General features: G+C 45.9%; 1 protein-coding gene across 1 annotated transcript; it reads right to left on the bottom strand.

Moving 5' to 3' along the window:
• Positions 1–25: 25 nt before the first annotated feature.
• Positions 26–25643, bottom strand: mxd4 (MAX dimerization protein 4). The gene is made up of 6 exons (XM_071528247.1): positions 25434–25643; positions 24690–24789; positions 20723–20752; positions 8358–8472; positions 6520–6682; positions 26–4940 (listed from the first exon to the last, which is right to left on the bottom strand). Exons 1-6 carry the CDS (start codon positions 25495–25497, stop codon positions 4789–4791), a joined length of 624 nt encoding a protein of 207 aa, XP_071384348.1. The 5' UTR covers positions 25498–25643; the 3' UTR covers positions 26–4788.
• Between the last annotated feature and the right edge of the window lie 586 nt (positions 25644–26229).

Genomic DNA, 26229 nt, shown 5'->3' with positions numbered 1-26229 from the left:
TATCCATATGTCTCCTAAACCACTTTTTGTTTTTTACAGACACTTTACAGGCAATAATGAGGCCACAACAACCTTATGTATAAAACATTTTAATTATATTACAATGAGAGAATACACAATACCTTCAAGTGTTTGCTAAAATGTAGCCAGCACCAGGTACTCGTGTACGCGCACTCACACACACAAAACAAAAAAAAAGAACTTATATAACACATCTTCTGAATGCATATTACACATCCGCTAAAAGGGACATATTCACAGGTCTCTGGCACAGAACTCTCCCTACTACACACAGTATGTTAGCCCAACTACTATGCCAAGCACACCTGCCCGCCCGCCCCCGCCCCCGCCCCCACCCCCACCCCCGGGTCTGCATGCTAAACCATACGCAAGTGGGACGCTCCACCTGAAAAGCCTGAAAACTCTGGAAAACAAGACAACTCAAACTCCAGAGCATCAATCGTGACGCTGCACAGACAGAAAAGACAGAAAATAAAGGAGAAAAGACAAAGGGGCTGGGGTCTGGAAAGGGGGATGCTCGCCTAAAATCTACAATTCGTTCGTTGTTAAAGCTATTCATCTGGAATTACATAGGAACCCTTCCTTAATCATTCTGCATGGAGGGTATAGAAGATCAAAGTGACTATTTATTTGGCAGGAATAATATTTCATGGAAGTCAGTGTGTGTATAAGCACCAATACTTGGGAGGACCCGGGACAGGACTGGCTCGCTCTGGGTTTCTGAGTGTTCTTGTGTGTGTGCGCAGACTTTTCCTCCTCTCCCCTGCACTCTGTACAGGCTTTTCCTTGGTCTGCGCCTCAACCTTATTTCACCCCACACAGCCCCCATCTCTCTTAGGCCCTGCCTGGCTGCTGACTTCCCTTAGCATCACACTGTGCTGTTGTGCTCTTAGAAAACCCACACACTTAAGTAAATCTCTGCGCAACAGTAACAAGAAAGCAAGTATCGAACCTCATCTGCACTTTCTCTCAAGTCAACAACTGTGCCGAGCCCTCGTCTCTCAGATGACTCTTAAGGTTTAAATTATGCTTTGATGTTAATAGGAGGAGTTTGTTGAGGAGCCCCATCAGCCTCTCGAGACAAATGTGAACCTTTTTCTTTGCAACGAGAGAGAGGAATGGGACCGGTAATGTCTTCTGTCCCCTCTCCAGGTGTTTACAATTAGTGCAAATCTGAGGGTTCAACAGCATCTCCAAACTGTGACTGACTTCACAATCTTCATCAATCGGTACAATCTCTGGCTTTTAAGAAAGTAATTTTTTCCAAGGCACATCATTAAAAGAAATTCCATAAGCACTATCCAGCAGTCAAATATACTGTATGCCGCCACCCACAATCTCAGAAACCACTCATTCTGAACGTGTGCTATGTACGTTTTTAAATGATGTCATTGAAAAATTATAATCTCATATCTGGCCCTCAACTCGTCCCATTCATTTTGTCCTCATCTCTCACTTTTCTGCTGGGAGGTTCTGTGCAAGAGAATTTCTTATTTTCCATTAACATGTTTACTCAGTTGTTCATTTGACCAACAAACTGAAAAAGGACATTTTTGCTACCAACAGTCATGTACAAATCTCTTGACATGAATGTAAACTCTTGATGGAAAACAAAAAAAAACAGCTTTATCAAGAACTTTATCTCTGGTTGTTTTTTGCCCTCCTGCAGTGTATGGAGAGAGTGCAGATAGGAGGTAAAATTCATCAAAACAAAAGTCAAAAAGAGTTGGTCACCAAAATGCACCACAGAGTCAAAAGCAAAAACCACCTGCTTATCTTTAAAAAAAACAAAAACAAACAACAACCCTGCCCGCCCACCCTCTCTCAGAAAGCACAAGATGGTAATATTGCTGTGTCTCAAGAGATCCCCTGATCGATGGGGGAAGATTAGTTTTTTTAACACTTTATTTGGGAAGGGCCACCGGGAGGAAGGAGGAGAACACCTTAAGCTGCCATCGATTGGATTATTCTTTTATCGCTCCTCTCCCGGCGGCTCCCTGCTTTACGTCTCAAAACAAACACATTGTCAACATACAATAACAGAGAACTAGTCATGACGAAAACAAGATAAAACAAGCTTCAAGTCCAGAAAAGTCTGAACCCCGATGGTGACCGTTTCGGGGCGACTGGAAGCTGCCATGGGAGTTTTTTTACCAGTGTGTGTGGTTTTCGTGACAAGAGGCTGCGATGGCAGGCGGGCGGGTGGACAGGCGGGCGTCAAAAAAGAGGGTGGGGAGTGCCTGGACAGGGTGACACGACGGGCTTCTCAGTAGAGGCCGAGGGAGGCTTTTATGAGTTCTTCACATGCGCCCCCTTTTTTGCTCGCGGAAGAGCTAACGTCACCGTTTTGGCATGGGAGAGGGTTTGAAATCAAAGCATTCAGCTCCTCCAGAGAAGTGCAGGGAGGATAAGAGTGTGTTTGGGGGGGATGGGGAGGAGGGGGGGTGGGAGTGTGTGGCGGGGCGACGACCTGAGTAGGGATGCGGGGGAGGGGGGGGAGCGGGGAGCGGGGAGGTTGGGGGGGAGCATGACAACAGTCACCAAGGCTCACCAAGGCACAGAATGACAGCAGGAGAGTCACCCATGGGAGAGGGGCCAGTGTATTAGCTCCCCTGCCCCCACTCTCCCTTCAACAAGCCTGGCCTCCTGTCTGTCTGTCTCTCATATATAGATATACTCTTCTTTTTTGTCTTTTCATTACAAGAGAACATTTAGGAAAATATAATACAAAATTTAATAGAAGAAATATAGACTACACTGGCTAATATCACTTTCAGTGACAAGTAGCTGTTTTTTTTTTGTATGCAGGTTTTTTTTCTTTTAAGTCTTTTGTCTTTTTTTTTTTTTTGGTCAGACCTGCCATTGTGGACTGGCCCTTTTTGAAGTGTTGGGATGCCAAGCTCTAAAGACCGCCAAAGACTCGAGGCCTAATGATTATTAAATGGTCAGAGAGCAACAGAAATGCCTCTTCCGTCAATAGTGACTATTGTGCATTGCGTTACAGACAGGTTAGTTTATAGTTGACCCATAGGACTCTATTACATCGGTCTTTAGCAATGCCCAGAAGCTCCAGAAATAAGTAACAGATAGCAGAGAGAAAATAAGGTCATTAGCCTTGAGTTATAGAAATGAAAGTACTACTGTATGTGATTAGTTTTGATAGCTAAAACAAACGCCTCTACAGAGAGCAAATCATTAGAGCTGGCCTTTTTTTCTTTCGTTTTAATTTTTTTTTTCCACTTCTACAGCTTTGACTTGTTAATGAGGACAGAAAATTCAAATGCAGACACACATGAATGCGCCTTGAAAAAGTAACAGAGCTTTGGAGAAATGCGAATCTGGGGTAGATGGCACTGTGAGCAAAGAGAAGGACCCAGTAGTGAAAAAGAAAAAGGCATAGCCCTTTTCTGCGGGTCCACTCTCTGTACACACCCACCTGCCTTCTACAGCATGGTAAAAAAAAAAAAAAGTGAAGGAAAAAGTCTCCCATATTACCTCACGGTCCTCGACCAACCCGCCAGAATCAGTTAAACACTTGGAGAAAGCAGTAGCTTCCTATGTTTATTGCTACATCAATTCGCTACTGAAAAGTAAAACAAGATTTCAATCCTGGGGCTCCATTTGAACTTTTTTTTCTGGAAGATAGAGTTTTAGTTCTGAGGCAACTCCTTTTCATGTGTGATAGTAGTCCATCCACACCATAGGGTGGTATAGTGTAGTGGTCAGTAGTGTGGAGTAGTGGTTAGGCAACCCAACCGGAGGGAGACATGAGGCTGTGGACAGTAACTGTACATATATATACATTCTTTCTTCTCCATTTCAGCTCTGGAACTTTGTCAGTGATTCATTTTGTCTCTCGCCACAACTGCGGCACATTTGGTAACAAAGGGCCACATACCACATAGCCATTGTAAACGTGAAACTTCTTATTGCATGCTTGCAAAAGTACTGCTGCACTGTGGCAGAATCCTCAAAAAGAACTGTTTGGAAGAGTTATGTTTTGCCGCTTTTTCAGTGGTCAGAAATGACAAAGGTGACTAGACACTAGAGTTTTGTGTTGCACTAATTTGATTCTACTGAATAATTAATTATCTGCAGTACTAATGCAGGGTAGATGCAGGTTAACTGCATGGGGGACATCTACAAAAGCTGCCCCTGTAGATGGTATTTGTGTATACAGGGAATATATGATGTAGATAAAACTGTCGAGGTCCCAATGTTGCATATATCCCAAAACAAAGTGCTTTACCCTTTCCATCAGAAGCTGATGGTGCAAAGCATTGTATGTGTTTCGTCTCAATGCCGTGTATTGCCATATGGAGATAACTTATATTTTGATACTGGCCTCTCTTGTTGTTTCTTTCTCACACATTAACAAGTCAAAGCTGTCCACCACACCACAGAAGTCCCCAATAAAACCACATACTCTCCTCTGCTCTCTCTGAGCCTGCGGCAACACTAGGTAGGGGTTGTGTGGACAGTGGGAGGGCAGGGTGCGTCAGGAGGGGCAGGTTTAGGCAGGATACAGTAGGGTGAGGTAGGGTCAGTGGTCTAGGAGGGAGGGGTCAGGAAGGCTCGAGCGGAATTTAACCCCATCTGCTTCCTGGAAAGCCGGGGCCGGGGGGGGGGGGGTACCGCCATTTTGGGCTGACCTGATATAGGTAGTGGGCGGCGTTGGTGAATGCGAATGTTTCGGGGGTGGGGAGGCAGGGGGGGAAGCACGGGGAAGGATCAGAGCTGGATCGGGGAGGGACATGGCCGTAGCAACTAGCAGTGGTGCGGCTGCAGTCTGTGGGAATGTGTGGCTGTGTAGCTGGCGTCGCTGGAGCTGCTCTGGAGGCTGTAGTGGTCCTCCTCTTCACCGTCGCTCACGCTGTCCACCTCGCCGGGGGTGAACTCCATGCCCTCGATGTCCACCTCTGCACACAAACACAACCAAACACACAAGATTATTCCCGCTATTCAGAGACAGACAGACAAGAGAGAGAGAGAGAGAGAGAGAGAGAGAGAGAGAGTGGGGGGAAACAATGTTAAAAGTTTATTTGTGCCAAACTCTGGGCATGTACGCTGGGGAGCTCGCTGTGCCTGTGGATTAAACCAGGATTTAGACAGCCATTAACTCTGAGCAAACAGGCGGATCTTTGTGCTCCCTCTGCTAATCCCCCTCCATTGATAAACAACTGCATGTGTGTGTTTACCACATCCAGGATTAGTAAACATAACTGTCCTAACTAAGGATTTCAGGGGGCCCATGACACACTGGCGAGCCACAGACACACCTCAGGCCTCATAAGATTGGCTGGAGTGTCAGGATAATGTCATTCAAATAAAACCAGCGGTAGTGTTTTAGCATTTTATTTTATGGCATTTCTGTGGCATTGGGTATTAGGGGAGAGTGACGGAGGAGGGTGACATGTGACAAAGGTAATGAGCTGGATGCAAACCTACAATGGCAACAAAAGTTAGAGCTTTTGCCTGCTGAGCCAATGAGATTATGAGCATTACAGTAAGATGCTAAATACTGTAAATTTGCTACATTTGGCCTTTATCAGAGTTGTGGTGGCATCTTCACAAGATGGGCTGCACAAAATAAATACAGTGGGCCATACTGACACAAAATCGCCCACGGTCAGTAGATGAGCTGAGCTTTAGCTGGAATCTCTCAACACTTGACCTTTGGGCTGGGGCATCACCTGCAAACAAGGCTTGGTCTAAGCATTGTGTGATTTCACACTTGGGTCACAGTGTGGCCCCGAGTTTATGAGTGGACAGCAAGAGCAACGCAAACAGCAGCACAGCTCGGGCCGGATTTACATGTAGATGAAAGCACTAACAGTGTTGAACACTGATTTGCAGGCAGGGGAAGCGAAACACATTTAGGAGGTCGGCCTAGTAAGGCACTTGGGCTGATGAATGCATGACAAATGTGCATGGATTTTCTCAGAAACAACATCAGGCCTGACACTGTAGGGGGTCAAGGCTAGTCGGAGCCATGCCTTGGCCAATATTGATCTACATTAAATGTGAGTGTGTTCTCTCAGTAGCCATGGTATGGGTCAGTGATAAAGCAGCAGAGTTCAAGGGCCCACACTGACTCAGATTCTCTCTGAAGCTGTGAACAATATACAATATTGATCTACATTTCATGTAAGTCAGTGCCTTAGCTTTAAAGCCAAGGTCAATGCCCTTACTAGTGGACAGAACTGCACACACACGGCACAGTAGTCTTGCACTGCAACTGAGGTAGTTCAAATTAGTGAAATGTTCTGATACTCTATCCTAAAATAGTATGACATTCACATACAAATGGTTTACAGAAAGTCCTGCATGGATGGTCCTGTGGCCACCAATGAGGAAATTCAAATAACTGCACACACATAATAGAATATACTGTAGTTAAAATGTCTGGAATTGGGATAAATGAGGTTCTACTGTGTGATAATCCCCGTATTAGTGTCAGTTGAAGCCTCAGTCTACGGCGCTGCTGCTCTACAGTACCTTGCTCGGAGTCGGTGGAGATGGTGGAGCCCATGCTGTCAGTGCGGATGCGCTCCACGGCTCCCGACACGGAGAGCTGCTCCAGGCGGCGTTTGAGGTAGCGGTGCTCTCTCTGCAGCTGCTCCTTCACGTTTAAAGCCTTCCTGTCTTGCTCCTCCAGCTTCTGCACGCACACACACACACACACACACACACACACACAAACGCCTGGAGTCAATAATAATGTTTGTTTGACCCAAAGATCAACCTCTTTCTTTTTTCTCTCCCTCTCTCTCACATACACACATAATTTGAATCAAACCTGTGTGAAATACGATACAATTTTGATTTATAAATGCAGCGTTCTTCTTCTTCTTAGTAGTAGTAGTAGTAGTAGTAGCAATAGTAGTAGCAGTAGTAGTAGAAGTAGTAGTAGTAGTAGTAGTAGTAGTAGGCCTAGTATTAAAGGATACTTTGTTACATTTGCTTGAATTTGGATTCAAGTCATACAGATGCTGTTACTGGGTCACATGGAAATGACAGCTTGGGAAAAGCAGCACTGTTCACCATCAGCTACCAGTCACACCTCAACTAAAGTTGTGAAAGAGCGTAAATTACAACAAAGACTTTCAACATGGGATGGGTGGCCAAAGTGGCCAAAAAGACTGTGAGAGAGATCAGGGGTCATTCGGTCATTTTAGTATAGAGTAAAGAAAATAATCTTCCTATAATATAACTGATGCATATGCATAAAGAGGATGTGCACACACCCCTTTCCCCACAAAGTGACATTTATGAAAAGCATACTCAACATGAGAATGGGTTTGCAACCTTTTTTTTTTTTGCATACAAAGGTTTTTAGTGGCGAATCAATGCAAAGTCTAATACCCAAGGCCCCCGGGGATGTGATAAAAGAAGAAACACCACAATAACAAGAATTAGTGTCGACTGTCTGAGTGGAGGATATGTATGATAAACAGGAAATGAAGGGTTAAAACGCGCTACGTCTGGATTTTCCACCGACCACACTGTCTCAGCTGCCTGTATGCAGCAACAGCAGTACAGAATGTCCTAAACTCTACCGCATTTACATTTCATCTTTTGCAAGACAAAGTTAACATTCATTATGTGTGAAAGCATCAGAAAGCTAAATGATATCGCGCTGACATCCTTGTTCTAAGCTCATAAGCCCTTCCTTCAAGGTTTGAAGTAAGATCTTCTTTTCTTTTTTTTTAACGGCCCTGCTGCATACTTTTTCTCGACAGTATCTCACGTGTCACTTGGTCGACATGAGCTGCAACAGTTAATGAACCATAGAGGAGGAGGTGGCCTAAAGCAAACCCCAAATCCAATTATCTCCTACCACATATCTGAAGATCAGCCAAATGTGCTGCCCCCCCTCTGTTCCATATTTCACTTTGTTGACTTATCATTTGTTTGAGCATGAGCGTTTTTTCTCTCAGTCTTGGAAATGGTTCCTCTCGCACGCCAGCCTCTAACAGCTCCGATTGAAAGATTAGAGAACATTATGCCACTGGAAGAGAGCGAGGGAGAGGAACAGAGATCAAAAAGAAACAAGAGAGATGGAGCTTGTGCTTGGCAGCGGAGGGAAGACCAGTTCCACATACTTCCTGAGGAGCTCAGCTAGGCTTGGAGGAATCTACAAGCACTTGGTCAGTAGTATTACCCTAGGCTACATATTAGTGGATGGTTTAGGGGTCACGGTTCTGGAAAAGCCAACTTATCCAAACTGATACGAACAATTAGGTTGTAACAGAAACCAAATAAACAATGTGTGAATGTGGCATGGTTCAGTGGCATTTTTAACAACGCTGAGGAAGTCCTGTGTTTTGCAGTACCTTGATGTGCATCTTGGCCCTTTTCAGCAGGCTCAGTGTGGTGTGTCTAGTGCTGTCTGGACCCAAAGGCACCAGCTTCTTCAGCTGCTCCAAGTACAGCCTCAGTTTGGCACGTCTGCAAACACACAAGCACAGGGTGAGTCAGCAAACATCCACCAGCAGAAGAGTGGGAAGGCACCTACACTAGCAGACTGACTACTGATATATGCTGGATGTGATTGGGTTGATGCTGCAGATGCTGCGGGTTTGGTTTCAGTTCTGGTTGTGGGCTTGACCATGAGAAGTCTGTTCAAAGGGTCGAGTGGGGAGCAGGGTCTCGCTAAACATGCTCGAGGCTCGCGGAGGCCCCCCGGCAAACCACTTTCAAATCCCTATGTGGGATCACATCCTTGTCCATCTGCAATGCAAAACCCACTCATGCATGACAAAAGGCAGAGTACAGCATGTTATGTAAGCGCCCCAACATTTACATCTTGCCTCATCAACATGGGCTATCCTATCCTCATTGAACACCCACGTGTAACACACATATTCGCTCGCGCTCAAAGGTCACACACGCACACTCGCAGAGAGCAGAGGCAGCTCTGGTAGTGCGCTTTCTGTCATATTATATAATTGTACAGAAAGAGACTGGTTTCATGGCGCTAACAGGACAGCCGAGGACGAATTTGAAAGGGCGACTGGAAAGGCTAGTCAAACATCAAACGTCCTCCCAGTGACAAGCTGCACCGGCAGAGTACAGGCCGGCCATTTAGGACCAGTCATGGATGAAGATAAAGCTCTGGTAATGTGAGAAGGTATGCTGTCGTATGCACACACACAGCAGACACTCCCTTTAGAATAGATCTGTACAGACCAACATATATAGTATAGCAAACAGATTTGAGGGATAATGATATTTATCTAGGCCTGACAGTTTTTTGTTTCGCTGGCTGCGGAATCAGGTTTTGGTTGTTTGATCTTTTCCAATACACACGCATGCATCCAACGCACCCGCCTGCAGCTAAATCCATATGCAGGGTGCCATAGTATGACACACTGACCTCGATATTAATGCAGCACCGCCATCCACCCTCCATCTCTGCTGTTCGGTTGACTTCCCACAGGCCTTGTGTATGATTTCAGTGAGAAACGGCGACCACTAATGTAAGGGAGAATCCTTAACCCGCAGTCATCGCGGGCCAAAGTCATCGCAGACCAAAATGACGGCCATGGCAGTTCATCATCTGCTGTTGTCGCTCTGTTGACTGGAGTCAAGACAGAAACCACGGGCCCAGAAAACCCTGCATCCATGCCAAAGCCCAAAAGGCCAACAACCCCGGATCCACAAGTAAACAGCTAGCTACATCCAGCACTTGGGCGTTCAATTCACTGATAGCAATGACAAAGCTCAAGTTCATCTCTGTGTGGACATACAATGACTTCTTGCGGATATTGTATATGATTTCAATGGACTACTTTTATTCGCAAAATTTATATCAGTAGATTACCTCCCTTTCTCTCCTTGGTCCATTCAAATTTGTTCATAAAGGCCTTTCAATCCTCCATTAGTCAAGCTAGTGCATGAAGCATTTCTTTGTTCCAAGCTAGCCTTCCCCCTTTCCTCCCGTTCCCTTGGCTAACTCCAGCTGAACGGTAAACAAACTTCAACAATACAAGGCCTCCACTGGCCATCGCTGCAATCACAAAACAACCTAATCACAGAAATGAAGCTCTCCGGGGCTGGCTGCAGCGCGAGCACACATGAGACTATAGTACACACATACAAGCCTTTTCCCTGTTTCGTTTTTTACGGAAGGGCGTCGCCTGTGTTTTCAGGGAAAGTGAGACCCTCTCACCAGCCCCGTCTGTTTCCTTTAGAGGTCAGCCAAGCCCGGAGATGGCCTGTGGGCAGCCAGACAGGAGAAGACATCTTCTCTCAGGGACCAAAAATAATTATCCACTGCCCTCAATTATAATCACATCTTTCATTTTGGGGGATTTAATTGAAGCTATGGAAAAAATGCACAGGATTTTACCTAAAAAAGAAAACAAACTTCAAGCCCTTTCCACCTCTCTACAGGTGCGGGCAGGCATTCCCAAAGAGGGGCGTGTGAAAGTGCTCCAGTCCTTTATTCCCACTTCTCCCAGGGGGCGATCCACCCCCCCTCCTCCTCTGAACCCCCCTCCAACCCTCTACTCCACCCTGCCAACACCAACACACCCTCACCCCGCTGGAGAACAAGTGTCTTCTGAGGACAGGGGTGGGGGCCCACCTCCAACCTGCCCCAGTCCCAGCCACATGAAGCAGTTGGACACGGGCCAGGGGGAAGCGGGCAGGAAGGAGCTAGGGGTCTGTGGGGACGGGGGGGGGGGGGGTGTTTTTTGGAAGGGAGTGGGGTCCGATCGAGTGGATGACTTTCCCCTTGGTTGAAAAAAGGGCTCTTTGAGCACAGTGTGCTCAGCTGCACCAGGCAGCGCTCCATACACATCATCCAAGGGTAACTTGAGCCAATGGGCGACCATCTTGCACCCCTCTCTCTCTCTCTCTCTCTCCCTCTCTTGTGATGAAAAACAAAAACAAGGCGTTCCCCAAAATACCCTGCCTGGCTACCCACCTCCCCCTATAACTCTGGATTTTTTACTTATTTATTCATCAGAGTCCCCACCTGTATGTTAAACGCACATTTAGCCAGCACACATAGGATAGAAATGGGCATAGATGTAGGCCTACATTCACCACAGCATTGAGAGTTTAAAAATAAAATGAATGTCTGCATTATTTGGCATTTCTAGGTAAAGTAACAGTAATACTGCTTCTAAATTGGTGCATTCCTGTCTCTACATCCTAACTCCTCCACCTTTTAGCTTCAAATCAAACTAGCTCACCCTCTTAGTGTTGGCAACAATTCACTCCAGTCCATTTCTTGTCACTAAAGTTTCAGCAGGTCTTGGCAGAGCCTCGCACCTCACGACCCATGTACTTAATGCGATGGCATTAAGATAGGCTTTCTTAACCTATCCTTTCTTCAACTGTAATTGTGACTGTCTAACAAACGCTTCATCCGCCTGATGCATATCAATAAGACTGGACCTGTTGTTCTCCTGCCTGGTTAAACGCCTCGCTCTAGAAACCTGGCAGTGTGTCCCTGACAGCTCCCTCCCAGCAGCACGTGCTCTCCCGCCGCGAGACACACTCGCTATTTTTCCTCAAGAGCGCAGCGGACCTGGAGCAGGGCAGACCCTCCCTCGCTCACGTTTGTTATTCCTGAGCCAAAGCCCTGGTCACGCAATGTTTATCAGATCGCCTGAAACAGCTATGCAAAGCGCGGCACCGGACGGGACAGGAATACTGTGTACTTGAAAGAAGGGAGACGGTCCACACTGTTCCTGATCCACATGGTTCTGAATCAATCACAAATTTTCCAATTTGTCTGGGTTGAAAATAGAGCAGTCTTTAATATTCTTGTCATGAATAGTGTCATAGTGTGGCAATATTGGTGTGGTGCCACATAGGCGTTTGTATTCAAGAACAAGGCTAAAAGAGATTCCTGTTGTTGTACTCAGTCGTGGGTGTCAAACCAATTTCAGACACATACTGTAAAAGTCAAGATTTCATTGTAAAATGCAGGCAATAATGGTGGGATACAATATTTGAAAAAACCCAATGATCCCATTCTGAAACTGTTACAATTCAATGTTGTTTCTCTCATTTTAGCAAGCAAACAAGAGCACTTACATATGCCCAAATCAATTTTAGAACATCATCATTCAATTGTAGAATTGTAAGCTTTTGTGACTCAACTCTATAAAATAAAATTTAATTGGGCTATAACTGCTCTACATTTGAGGATTAAATAACAGAATAAAGGCAGTAAAATTGCTCTTTGTAGTGCTCTATTTGTAGTGGAGTCATGTCCAGAAGGAAATGACCACCTGACCATTCTCACGTGCAAAATACCACGGGATGGTTTGTGTCTGATCTCTGCCCCTCCCTTCCCCCCTTCTCCCCTCTCTGTTAGGGGCCCAGTGCCAAAACAAAGTAATGACTGAGGAAAGGCAACTTTTTCCTCAGAAAAACTGCATCTCGCTGAAACTGGAACAAGATATTCAAACTGCTGACTTGTGCTCCAAGGTTACTGGGTATAGACTAGACTGTTCCCACAGATCTGCTCACACTTTGGGCATTGGAAGGAGAACAACCATGAATTATCTTGTTTTGCTGCAAGAGAAATGAGGGATTTCCTAAAGGCAAAGGCCAGCTGCACCTCTTGTGTGTGATTGATGCATAATGGAGCATATTAATGTATGCTGCACCAGAGGAGGAAAGGGGTGAAAGACCACAGCCAGTTTTACAGGGTCTTCAACGGACTGGTTCACACACTGGCCTAGTGACAGGCCTTGACAGCGTCACCCAGGACCCAGTGCCTCCCAGCACACTGGGACCAGGACTACATGAGCACACAAAGAGCGGCAGGGCCTGAGAAGGAGAACCAGTGCAAACACAGGGCCTTCACCCTTCACTCACTGCGCTGTTTAATGAGCTTGCTGCAACCGAGTGCATTCCTTGGCCCATATGCACAGGACAGAGTGGCTCGTCTGGCGCAGAGCCAAGCCCGCTAAACTAGGGTCAGAGGTCATCAGAAACACCACTGCAATGTTTCTTCTCACTCCCGGAGCTAATGTGGTTAGTCACCTTTGGATAGAGGAAAAAAACATGCCATGCCCCTGGTCTTGTTTTGACTCCAGCCCATAAGACATAGGCATGGAAAACAGAGAAAAGCATTGCCTAGTCTATACAAACAGCTTTAGGCAGGGATTCTGGCACTTCAAGATAATGTCAGCACATCCAGCCCTCTTTGCCAACTCAAATGATGAACCCGGCAGGTCATCCAAAGAATATTTGAAGGATTTAATTCCAAAATGCTATTGATGCATTTGGATGGTCATCATTCAATGTCTCTAAAATAAAGGGGATCCAGTCTGTTAGTGTTCTCAACAAGTGTTATCATTTTGTCAAACATGGACTTAAGTTCCCTACTATCCCTTAAAAAGTACCATATTGTTTGTTTATGTTGTGCTATCAATCAATAAATGTAATATCACCTTTTCATTCATTTTGAAACAAAACTCTTCTTAAAGCATCAGTCCTTCAATGTTGGTCCAAACTTGTGGGAAACCGATTGTACACTGAAGCCTAAGAAAAAAATATCTACATTTGGCCCGGGTCGTCTGTTTACAGCCCCACTCTGTTACGTGAAGTGAAAGTGGGGGCTGTGTTGCGTGTGTGTATCACCATGGTGAGGTGGTGGAATTTGGGGTTGCCAGTGGAGTGGCTCCACATCTGGCTGGCAGGTTCCTGGAGAATACAAGGCAGATGGAGGGAAGCTTGAAGTGGGGCAAGAGGAACGGAGGGAGGGGGGGGGGACGGAGACCCTGCCCGGGGCCAGCAGACAAACACAACACACACACACACACACACACAAGGCCTTTCAGCAGTCCCTCATCAGTCTCCCTGTCACCCTCTAGCCCTGCCCTGCACATGTTTACATTTAAGAAGAGAGGGGATATCTGATGTGCCGTCTTGTAAAAACACGAGGGCAGAAAAATAAGAAGGCGCTGAACCAGCTCATGTGAAACTGGAAGAGTGGTATGACACGCTGCCCACGCCACCGAGACGAGCGAGAGAACAGAGAGAGATGGAGGGACGTGAGAGACTGTTATCATGCTGATACGAAATGTCACTCGTCTGGGACAAACTGTATTTGTTTTCTGTCATCGAGGATGCCACACCCACTGGCAGCATTTGTGTGCAGTGACAACTGTGAGGCGAGACAGACGGATACAAGTCCCCCATAAACACATTCTCCTGACGGCAGGAACAAGGAGCTCGGTCTCACATGACTCTGCTCTCACACGCAAGCTGCAAACAGAAACTTGGATCAGTATACCACAACAACATTGTAGACGGAGGGAGGGAGGGGCGTAGTCTCCTCGCTACTTGTAGGATTAGGCTGCTAAAGCAAAACAAAAAGCTGCATACTTCAGCGGTGATTAAACAACAGGAAACAACCAAATGAAGTGGTTTGTTGTTCACTCCTTGGTAGTATTTCCACATAGCAAACTGGAATTTCCATTGGGCGTGTTAGGGGAATGCCTTGGAATTAGATTCATTTGATTTTTTCCAAAACTGAAACAATCCCCTGAGCAAAAAATAGGCACGGATCATTACAAAATTCTTCCCTCGACGTAGTCAGCCTACATCTGCGTTAACTGAAAAACAGATGTTGAATGCAATTTAAAGAGGAGAATGAGAGGGAATAAGGAAAGGTTTCCCTGGTGTAGTTGTGTTGTTTCAACACAATGTGAAAATGACAGTCCTGACCATTAACTGCCCTCCACTGCATGTATGTCTTTGGTAAATAAGGAGTAAATTGAAATCTACATCTGCAAATGTTGGACAGACTAGCAGAGACAAGTTCAGCAAGCTCAATAAACACATTCCCCTGACATGGGGACCTGGTAAAATAGGGCAGCTCTGGTTTCATACTGAATCCTTGTCAATGATTAACACGAGGTATGGCATGGGAGAAGCTTCCATGCTGGCACTAAAGGTATTTATTCCTAAAGGAGATTTTACAGTATACAATAAATAAACTAGATTGAATAAAGGAGAAAGGAAAGCAGAACCGACCAACAACTCTTACTGAGTTTGATATACAGTATCAATGCACAATAACAGCCATCAAATATTCACTTGTGACTGCATGCTTGCCAAAAATGCAAGCAGCAGCGAATGGCGATGTGGCTGCAGAGCATTCTAGTAATAAACGGCATGCTGCTTTTGTGACCCCCATCCACCCACACGCTCTCCCCCTAAACCGCCTCTCTTACTTAACTCAACATTCCAGCGTATGTGTGCGTGCTCCGCTGACCTGATTTTCAGGCTGCTTGCTCGGCACACAGAGCAGCCACGTCCTACACAGCCGCCCCGTCCCTCCCTCCAGCAATGCTGAAGAATTTCTCCACCTCCTCCACAGGCGCACGGCGCTGAGGCCACAACCATGGCACGGTCATTGCCTCGTCCTGTCTTTCTTCACCCGTTCCCTCCCGGCTCTCCTCCTTTTCTGTTCAATCTATTATTTTTCTTGGCCCTTGCACACTTCCAAAGGTATCTGTGCAGTTTGTGTTAGAATGTGTCCTATGTTTTTAGGTATTTTTATGGCATCAGCTGCTTTGCGGCAGCGAACATGATTTACTGACACAGAAAAGTGGTGCGCAGTGCCCTGCAGCAGCGGCACCTGAGACGGAGGAGGGAATGTTCTCACTGAGATGTAGGCCTGCACTGTGCAGAGTCACACACTCAAACATCTCCACATACATGAGCATACACACACACCCAAAGACACAACATTTATTCAGTACACACACCATGTGCAGCCATGACGATTATGCAAACACACAGTCTTCAATAGATACCATATGAGCGGCCGGTCTGGGACCACGGCCGGGCTTGACCTGTCTGAGCCAAACAGCTCTCAACACCCACTGACCTCGGAGCAGAGAAATTCCACAAGTGACCTCTCTCTGTGACCCTTTCTACAGTCCAGCTGTAGCCTATTTCATACTCTTTGTCCCCTTACAGCTTCTGCTTTTCAGCACTGCAGTTTCACTTCAGATTGTCCGTAGCCAATATCTGCCAACTTCAGTAACTGTTTGTATTACTGTATCACTTCTAACTGTAAGTGCACATTCACCTGTTTCATGTGTGCATTCATACATTTAAAACAAATTACTTACACGGCCTACATGGGACCACATACAATAGATCATTAGTCTGAAATGTAAGCCGCCCATATGAAACAATCCATGACTCATAAGTCACCGCAGACATGTGGAGTGTCTTGTGAACAAGGTAAGTGCAAAAGCCATGTGCAGGCACGGCAGCATGTGAACGCCACAATACACTAGATCACTAGATTTGGAAAGAAGATAAAGAAACTTGTCACACCTGGCCTATACAGCTGGCAGTAAGAGGCGTAAATGTCATAAAACTCTTCAAATTGTTCATTCCACTTATATACTGCCGTGAATGAACTTTGTGGTTTTTAAAAGTAGGATAAAGACATATGACCTTAACCTGAGCTGCATCCATAATGGTTGTGCAGCTTACGCTTACATAAGAAAAGCCAGAAGATAAACCGGCCCATTATGTTATCTTTCATATAACATTGTCCGTCTCCGTCTGAAGCAAACAGAACGTTTTGGGGCAAGCCAGGAATTTGCAGTCACAAAAGAAGCCCCATACCTCAACAGAGGAGAAAGGGGGCAAAAACGAGTTTTGGCAGAACAACCAGCAAGGAGTGAAAAAGGCCCTTCTGTGAGAAGGGGGGGGGAGTGCTCTGCTCTCCTCCTCCTCATTTCCTCAGGTTTCTGCTGACTCAGATACTTTCAGGGGGCAAGAGGGAGAGCCAAAATCAGGAGAGAAAAAAAGATAACAGAAAAAAAACAGATGTGGTCTCTGGAGAAAGAGGGAGACAAAGACGAGGAGGCAGGGAGGTGAAGTAACAGGTCACCCCCCCCACCACCCCACCCCCCGTCCCACTGCCATAACTCATAGAGCTCAGCGAGGTGCTGCCGCTGCCCGGCCCGGCCTCCGCACACAGAGAGGAGAGCTTCACTCGGGGCAGGGGGGGAAGAGTTTCTCAAAGCCAAATAAGTCATTCATCACAGTAGGGAGTACAGGACCCCGGGATAATACATTTAATTAGAGAGAAGATTAGACCGTGACAAACCCAAGGGCCTGCTCCCATGTCCATGAAGTGCATGTGAATTTAAATAGGTGTTGCACAGTTGCTGTACATTATCTGCACTGGGATCTGTTGGAGATATAAACCATAGTTTTCATTTTAATCTCAAACACCTTTTGTAAGTTTGAATGTACACTTGCATGTTTTGTTATTAAATCTCTGTGTGATATTTGCAGGGATTTTTTGTTCTTTTCAATTCTGTCAAAAAAATACTTTCATTTCTGGCTGCCAGAATGTTCTGACTGGGCAATCTAACACACAAGGCACAACTATGCTCCATAGCTTTATATGTTCACTATCACAACAAACTAGCTTATGAGAGATTGATGAAGACATTTCTTGGATGCAATTTTTTTGGAAGCCGTCCTTTCAAAACACTCCGATGACCGTAATTATCTGTGATCTCAGAAATGAAACCAAGAACACCGGGCTGGCATGGGTGGCGTCTGTGGCTAGAGAGATAAAAATAGGTTTGTAAATCCTTTCTCAATTGAGGAAAGCAAACATACCAGATACTCAACCCTATGAGGCTGGGTTCAGATTTCCAGTAAACAGGTGTGATAATGGGGAAAAAAAAACACAACTGTAGTTTCGTATACGGTGTTGCCAGAAAAGGAAACTGGTGGCATGGACAAGTCGTCATAAGCGTGATCAAGAGCGGTTGAAGTCAGAAATGGGAAGGAAGCGATGCCATTGAAGACCAACCACGTAGCATGTGGTTTCAGAGAAATGTCATGCTGATTCTCAGCAGCGGAGGCCTGTGACACTCTGGTGAATGTAATGAGAAGGGAAAAAAACCCAAAAAAACAGCAGAGTCACTCTAGAGACGGTCTGCACAGCGCTGTCATGGCTGCACACAGTCTCCAGCAGATAACCAGGTTGCGTCGGGACAGACGACCCCGTGGTCACGCTGCTGTCACCCATCCAGATGCCTCATTCTGATAACAGGACACCAACATGGCCAATCCTGTATAGCAGCCAAGACAGCAGTCGGTCGCACGAGCTACTGAGAGACACCCAGCATGACCAGTAGCCATGCAGCCTGGGAATGGAGAAACAGGGAAAACTTGACAGATGCAGTCACAAATATTTTGAGTACTTGAGATTGCTTGCTTTATCCTCCCTGACACTTGCACTCCCTTGAAAGTGGAGAGGATTGTGCAACATCAAATAGATGAACCACTCCCTACGCTGTTTCAAGTATTCACAATAAATGCTGCATTGCCCCCGGGTCTAAACCAGGGAAGAAAATCAAGCGGCACCTTGGCTACCTCGTGAACTTACAAGGATGGCTGTGGGCAGTCTGTGCTGTACCAGCGTGAACCAACCAAAACAACACATGACCAAACAAAGAGGGTGACTCAGGGCTAAAAAAAGCAGCGCCTCCCCAGAGTGGCGTCTGAGGGCGTGAGGGAGGTTGAGCTTTTGGAACTGATACTGGGCCTGCTGCAGATTAACGAGGGCTGAAGCTCTGAGTGGATGCTATGCTCTGAACTGGGCATACACTCATTAAACTGGTTGAACCGGGACAGCTGAGGACTCTTGGTTTTCTTGCATCGCATGCAGGCGGGGATCAGCAGCAGACTGAGTTCAACCCCGGGGAATTGAAAACGTTGGATTAATCAAGCATCTGCAACGTTCCTTAGCTAAAGACGGATTCAAAAATAAACTGCTGGCTTTCTCATGAGTAGCATATCAGTAACAGGAACAAGGCATAATACACTGCACACACACACACACACACACACACACACACACAGTACAACAATTAACTACCCACGCTGCAAAGGCGACCAGGACATGAATTGGTATTCGTGCTAAAACCTGGAAACCTCACCATCTCAACCTTTAACACCTGTATGCTACAATAATAACCGTGTAATTTGAGGACACAGGTCCAGACAGGGATTAAATCAGCAGGCATTATGTTGCAATGGATCGCAAAGATACTGCAGGGCCTGTCATTACAGACAGGTACGGCCTACTCTCCCCTAGATGGGCAACAAAACAGTCATGGAAAGAAACAAGGAAGAATATGACAGGTCTAAATTATCTCTTAAAACTGAAATAATGATTCATTTTGTCAGCCAGGGTTTGTCCCCTATGGTGCACTGTGGCATGGGAAATGCGTGATGTTGCAGAATATTCAAACTACCCTGCATTTGACCCACCATGGAACAGCAGCGCTCTGTTTTTGAATCTGAATTTATTTATTTATGCTCTTACAGCTGCAGCCATAAATCAGTGGGCCAGAAGGAGAAGTAGCAGCTTTTTTTCTAACATCACAATACTGTAAGTTACGCTATGTCAAAAAATAACCTCTTTGTGGTCATGGTGATTACACGGGAAGTGAGCAAGGTGATTATGGAACACTTTACCGGCACTTGCATTTCTCAGTGTGACTGGACGTCATTACGTTGGTAACCACACCCAGCGGACATGAGGTAACACTTGTGTCTCAACAGCCGCGGCATAATCAGCGTCAGCTCCTCCGTCAGGTCAGGGAGGGATATGTCTTTACTTGTTCTTCACTGCACTACAGATGTCGATTACTCACTCCCAGGCATGTGACTGGCAAACCCAAAGCTCTCAACGTGAGTGACAGTGTGTCACGCACACATACACACACCCATTCCAGGCCCGACTAACGCGCTGACAGCCACATCAGCCGTTTCCTAAATCCTCTCCGGCGGACATTTTTTTTTAAGAATCAGTGAGAGCAGTTGGAGTGAGAGAGGGGGGCCGACCATGAAGCGAAGAAGTACCAAAAATAATTCACAAACCGTTTTTTTCTACTTCCACCAAACCCTCTTCTCTTAAGAAACAAGGCTTTGTTGTACAAAGGCGGCGGATTCAAAGCGGGGCCCTGCTTCCTGACTGGAGACCCCTTTGGATCTGTGATGTCACTTGCCTGTTTGGCGGAGTCAAAACAGACGTCTGCGCCTTTAATGAGCGAGGGTATCACATCACCGCTGGCTGAGCGCTGCTGTACCCCGGAGGGAGGGAAAAAACTGTGTTTGCGAGCTCTGGCGAGTGTGAGCAAGGTGCATGCTGGGAGCAGCGTGGAAGCACTGGGCGTGGGTACTGTGGGCTTCTCAGTGAGGAGAAGTGACACGCGAGGCCAGATTCGCCAAACCCCCCACCCCTCCCCACCCCCCTCCATCCCCGCCGTCAGTCTGTGCAGGATTATCACATTACTGACAGGATTCCCTCGCCATACAAGGTAACGAGTTTCATCCATGAAATGGAGACAGATCTAATCAACATGAAGGCACTCTTTGAAATCAGCTTTTCATCTGTTTTCAAACACGAGGAATTCATTGATCAAATCTCTGGCTCTAAAATGAGATTGAGGAAACACTTTGACGGCAAACTCGGTGCGGACTGCGGTTCTGGCGCTTTTGATTTAGAGGAATATATCGTTTACCTGCAGCCGTCACCCCTTCACCTAGTACATTAGGGAGTCAGAGTCCCAGTCACTGTGCGGGGCGAGACACGCACACCAACAAGACAAGATACAAGAGATGGGCAGGGAAACAAATAAACTGGGTCAAAGCACCTCGGCTGTCTCCTTACCTGTGTTTCTCCAGCTCGTTGTGCGACGACCTGAAAGGGCAAATAAACAAAAGACATGGATGAGTGCCAGGGCAACAAGTGCTGAGATACTGTCAAACGACGACACGGCCTTCCTAGCACATGGCAAGAGGAACTGGAGAGGAATACAAAGTGAAAGTGAGGGTGAGATGCACCGAAAAATCCCCAAGGTGAATGGCTTGGTTAGTGAGTGTTTTGGTTTAAATGCAGGACAGATGAAAGCGAAAAGTATGGAAGGATATGCCAGGAAGCAGTAGAGCTGAATGACATTTGTATTGGAGGGGGAAAAAGTGTGTTGAGAGATCAAAGGAGGGCCCAATTCTTTTCCCCGTATTCCCTTTCCTTCAGCTATAGGTGGCTCTGGGGCTTTGAATACTTTAACAGTACAGTCTCGCCTGTAAAGCCCTGCCTTATTAAAACACTCCACGACCGCCTCAATCTCGGTTATTACTGCATATTCACTGGTTAATTGCTGAAACGCAGCTTCACGGTGAAAACAACACAAATACGCACTTGATAGGATTCTAGTGCATCCCAAAATGTCAAAGACTGCAGTGTTGATTTGCATGCAGAAGGTTGATCTCGTCCTAGTGGAGAGAGAGCAACAGAGACACAGACTCTCTGTCCAAGAGGTTTACATGACAACTGTGCAAAAATGGAGAGTGATTATTTTTTGCCAGGAAACACATGCTTGGCAGCGCTTAAGAAAAATACTGACGACACGGGCCTGCATCACTCTGCCGACCTCGTCGCATGGACTAAAATATATCACAGAGGTTGATACGTTTCCCGAAATAAATACAAAACAGAGGGACCATTCGCGTTCTATTGTAACCTGACAGTGCTGCTCATCTCATGTATTTTTACTCAAAACTCTGAATAAGGGTGCAAAACAAAATCCCTTTCCGTGGACGTGTCTGTGTGACATCTGCCAGAGTGCTGTCAACAGAGGGCAAAAATGGCCCACAGAGAGAGCAGGATACGTGACACTAAACCCCCCCCCTCCCTTACACACACACACACACACAAACAGCACGCGCGCACTGCTGTTGTTGCTGCATGCTGAGTGAACAGCAGCACTGACATGAGTAAAAACACACTCAGACGTCTGGAGGCCTCGACGCTGCAGAATTCCGCAGCACGTGGGCTTTTCCGAGGAGAGGCCTATTATGATCTGCGACTGGGAGCAGCGAGGGCACCGCAGTCCATCTGAACAAACCCTCTGTTCATGTCAGACACTGAGACCGTCATGGATACCAAGGCAATAAAAACCAAAACAGAAACAACAAAGGGCCAGACTGACAACAACCCTTTTCAGATTTTCCCCGTCTTTGAGAGCCCTTGTGCTCGCGAAGCAGCGGTTCCCACAGCTGTGCCGAGGAGGCTGAGGCTTCTGGACCGCAGCTCGAAAAAGCTGCACGAAAAGGGTCACAGTTAACGGCGGAGGAGGCGAAGACCGCTACCCCGAGTCGGCATCATCAGTGCATCTAGATCACGCCGCATCTGCACCAAATCGACCCAGAAGGACCGTGGGACTTTGCGTGGACCAGTGGCCCGACGCAACCTGGCAACTCCCCTTTTTAAAAGGCCGACAAAGCAGACGAGAAGCGCTTTATCTAGCTGCATCAGGAAGGAAGTTGTCCCAGTCAAACATGCCCAAATTGGGGAAACGTCACAGGCAAAGCATAGGGCTCGACCAGGAAATTGTACGACAGCTCGTGCAGGAAGGACCTGCGCACAGACCTGTAATAACAGCAGATTAATGCACACATCTTTACATGTTATGTAAAGGGTCGGTGTGTCATGCAAATGACTCAGTGGCCTCAAGTCATAAACTGAGTATTGATGATCAGAGGCTGTAAAACTGTGCAAAGTCAGGACAGCAGTGGGCTGGAAATTACCCTTACATCAACTTTTATATGGGGTGTAATGGATGAAAACTGGCAGAGCTTCTTCCTCATGACATCTACGTTTCCCCATGCATGACGTCTTCGTCACACACTCTCTGCAAAGCACAAAGGATTTCAGGGGACACAAAAAAGTGTTGTATAAGTTATTTGTTTTTCTAATGTCATATTTGCTGTGCCAGAGAGGTGAGCGTGTAATAACCGTTGTTAATACAATTCCAGGTCTCACTGGCTGACACTGGCTGCGCTTTTTAACAGAGCGAAGTCTTTCAGAGGAGTTCTGCTTTAACAACAGCCGACCAGTAAACAAGGAAACTCCACCAGGGTTTCTTCTCTCTGTCTGCAGAAACAGGCTGCCAACCGCTCTCTTTCACATGCCCTACATATTGCAACATAATCAAAACATATTTTCCAATTTAATTTGCAGATTGGATCATCATATCAAATGTTAAGTCAGTTTTGGACTCTACAAAGCAAAGCACTGTATATATGTTTATAAGTTTATAAGTAACAGCTAAATTCTGTTTAACTGAAAATAGCATTGCTGTTCCAGTTAAAGAACATCAGTTTTTATTTCAGCGTACTCTACAGTATCCTTACGTTTTCCTGCTGATGTTCTGCGCCTGCGAGTATAGGAGAGTATAGAGCGAATAGGGGGAATCTGTAGGCTACTGCACTGTAATGGGACGTTAGTGAAAAAAAGAAAAAAGAAAAGAAAAAGGAGGGAAATCCAGATCAGCCAGGTTAAGGCCCACAGACCTTCCATAAAGCCCAGGGGTTTGGTCTGTAGGGCAATGAATGTTAAGGTCTCTGTCAGCCACCACACCCACCTGCCACATCCCCATACACCCCTCCCTACACACACACACATACACACACACACACACACACACACACACACACACACAAACAGTTCTGTCAGCCTATCAATGATAGTATCAAAGGAATGTGGAAGGGGCTGCATTCTCATCTGTGAAACCAAACTACAGTAACAATTTAGTACATTTTAGAAGGACACTATACAAATGTCACAGCAAAACTATAAGCCTCTGCAGGAATTACACACTGTGTGTCCCTAAACATATACTATAGGAATATATTTAATTTTTGTTGTTGACATGCTTGGAAATGGAGCTGGGCACAAGGAGTGACTGAGCATGATATATCATGTAAATGTTTCTGGCAAAAACAACAGCATGAAAAAAAAACAACCTTAACTAGTAGATATGTGATAGGCTACTGCAGCTACACCTTCTTTCCCCTCAAGCATTTCTGTGCAAAACACTGGCCTGTCCCACTTACAAGTCTAACAATTTGCGTTGTAGCCTCCTTGTCTGGATGTGACAAACACTGTAAAGGACGGTGGTTCCCAAGCTAAGGTCCTGGGGACCTCAAGGGATCAGTAAGGGAGTTCCAGGGGGTCCAAAACAACGCGAGGGACAGTTTAATTTCATTCGTTATACGGTTTCGCTGACAGAGAGTGAAAACCAAGGACTATATGATTAGAGGTTTCACTCTCTGTACTGTCTCCTCACCTGCACGAGACAGACAAACAACAAGACTCTCAGATGGGGGGTCGCTAGGTGAAAACCTGCATGAAATAGGGGTCTGTGGTCTAAACTGGGTCTATCAGGGGGGCTCCCGACTTTAAACTGTCACGGTATACTTTTAAAGTCAGGCAAGACGCTGGCGCTGCAGACACACACACACACGCACACACACACGCACACACACAAAGACATTTCAAAGTTCTTTTTTCCAATGGTGGGAATAAGTGCGTGAGAATGGCGGCATGTAAAGAGAGCAGCATGCAGGCTGTTTTTCACGGCGGGGAGGGTTAGGTGTCTGAAAGAGAGAGTGGGAGCAGCAGAGTTGACAGTGTACGCGTGGCAGTGTTTATAAGAGACCAAAACAGAGCCAAGCCCAGCAGAAAGATGGCAGGGTGCATGAATGGGGTGGCGGTGGGGGAAAAAAACAGGCTCTGTTCAGCTGTAGCCATGTCTATGCCGGGCAATGGCGATAAGAAGAAGAATTATATTTACCTATTGTTCTGAGTTTTTCTGGAAATTGGCGAGGCTTTCGTTTTCTTTCTGGAAAAGTCGCTATTGTACGGTAAAACAGACGCATAGCCGTGTTCTGCCTCTATTGACAAAGCAAACAAAAAAAAAAGAAAAAGAAATGAGTGTTAATTTCTTGTAGTGTTTGCAGGGAAATATATAGGCTACAGCTGTGAATCAGGCATTTGGCGAATGGTAAAACACGATAACTGTCAAATGTCATGTGTGTCATTACGGGAGAAAAATACGTGATCGGTCAATCATCAGTGTAATCGCTCCCAATATAGACTAGGCTTGAGTAAAGCCAGATACCCTAGCTAGATCAATTGTTAATGTTACATGATCATTTATGAGTATCTGTCATTATGATGATGGGTAATATTTTCAATGTCACTCTAGTAAACAGCAGATGGCTTTACTCGTTTCCATAGGGCAAGTAGAAAAACACTTCATTCTGTTTATGCCTTCCTTAGAAATGATACAGCTACAGATACGATACTTCAAATAATAGCTGACAACTTAAGTTTTTTTCTGTGACATTTTATGGCTGGTGAGTCCAGTTTGCATCCATCGCCTAGTGTCCCATTGTCTATAAAGTGACATCATATCTGCACTATGGCAGAGCCCGTTAAAACTTTACACCGGGTACAACATTTACAGTTTCGATTCTCTAATTATGAAAAAATATGATCAGAAAGCCTGTCAACTTGGCAATCTGGCGTGAAATACCTCTGTCTCTTCTTTCCAAGTACTCTGCAGCCTCCAGCAGAATTAAAAGAGAATTAAGTTCCATCTTGTTGTCTTGTTATAAAAAATAGAAAAAAAAATCTATTTACACAAATGTACAAGTCATAAAATAACGCTGTAATGGAATGAAAATTAAAACTGGTTTAGACCGATATGTGCGTCTATATTCAGTTCTGAGTCTTGGTGACTCCAAACTACAGTAATATCAACAGCACATAACTAAAACTCAGGAATTGAGTGATCGCTGTTTTGTCCAATGAGAAAAGCCTGTGGGCGGTCCGTCAGCGCCTGTCTCAGCCAACAATCAGGCGGTGTAGCGGCGAGGTGCGTCTTGATTGGCTGTGCAGCGCAGAAGCCATCACGGCCCTACCCTAGCAACAGCATGCAAGCCCCGCCCTCTTCGTAGCTCATTGGTTTGACACCCAGAAAAGCAGCTGCTGATTGGCACAGAGACGTGTTGACGGGCGTGCCTCTTACGTTGAACTTGGCTGTTGTTTGGGTTGCCAGATTTGATAACTCCCGCAAAGTATTCGGATCGTGAGGTAAATCACGTTCAGCGCTCGCGCTCGTGGACTCGACAGTCATCACTTATTCCCGAGAAGTGTTGAGCCCGTTGCAGAACAGACGAGGCGAGGCAGAAATACCCGGGGTTGCATTTTGTGCTCATTTCCTGCCCGAGTCATCCTGTAAGACTTATGAACATCCAGGAAATGTTTTCTCATAAGCCTAGATTTCCAGAGTAATATTCCTGTTTGAAATGTCAATTATTATTACCAAT

This window comes from Centroberyx affinis, unplaced genomic scaffold (genome assembly GCF_046629955.1).
Source record: "Centroberyx affinis isolate AG114_WGS23_722 - 3 ecotype Tasmania unplaced genomic scaffold, CSIRO-AGI_Caff_v1 ptg001641l_1, whole genome shotgun sequence".
In the NCBI taxonomy this organism is placed as follows: domain Eukaryota; kingdom Metazoa; phylum Chordata; class Actinopteri; order Beryciformes; family Berycidae; genus Centroberyx; species Centroberyx affinis.
The sequence above is the reverse complement of the archived record's forward strand: the minus strand, read 5'-3'. Positions and strand labels throughout refer to the sequence as shown.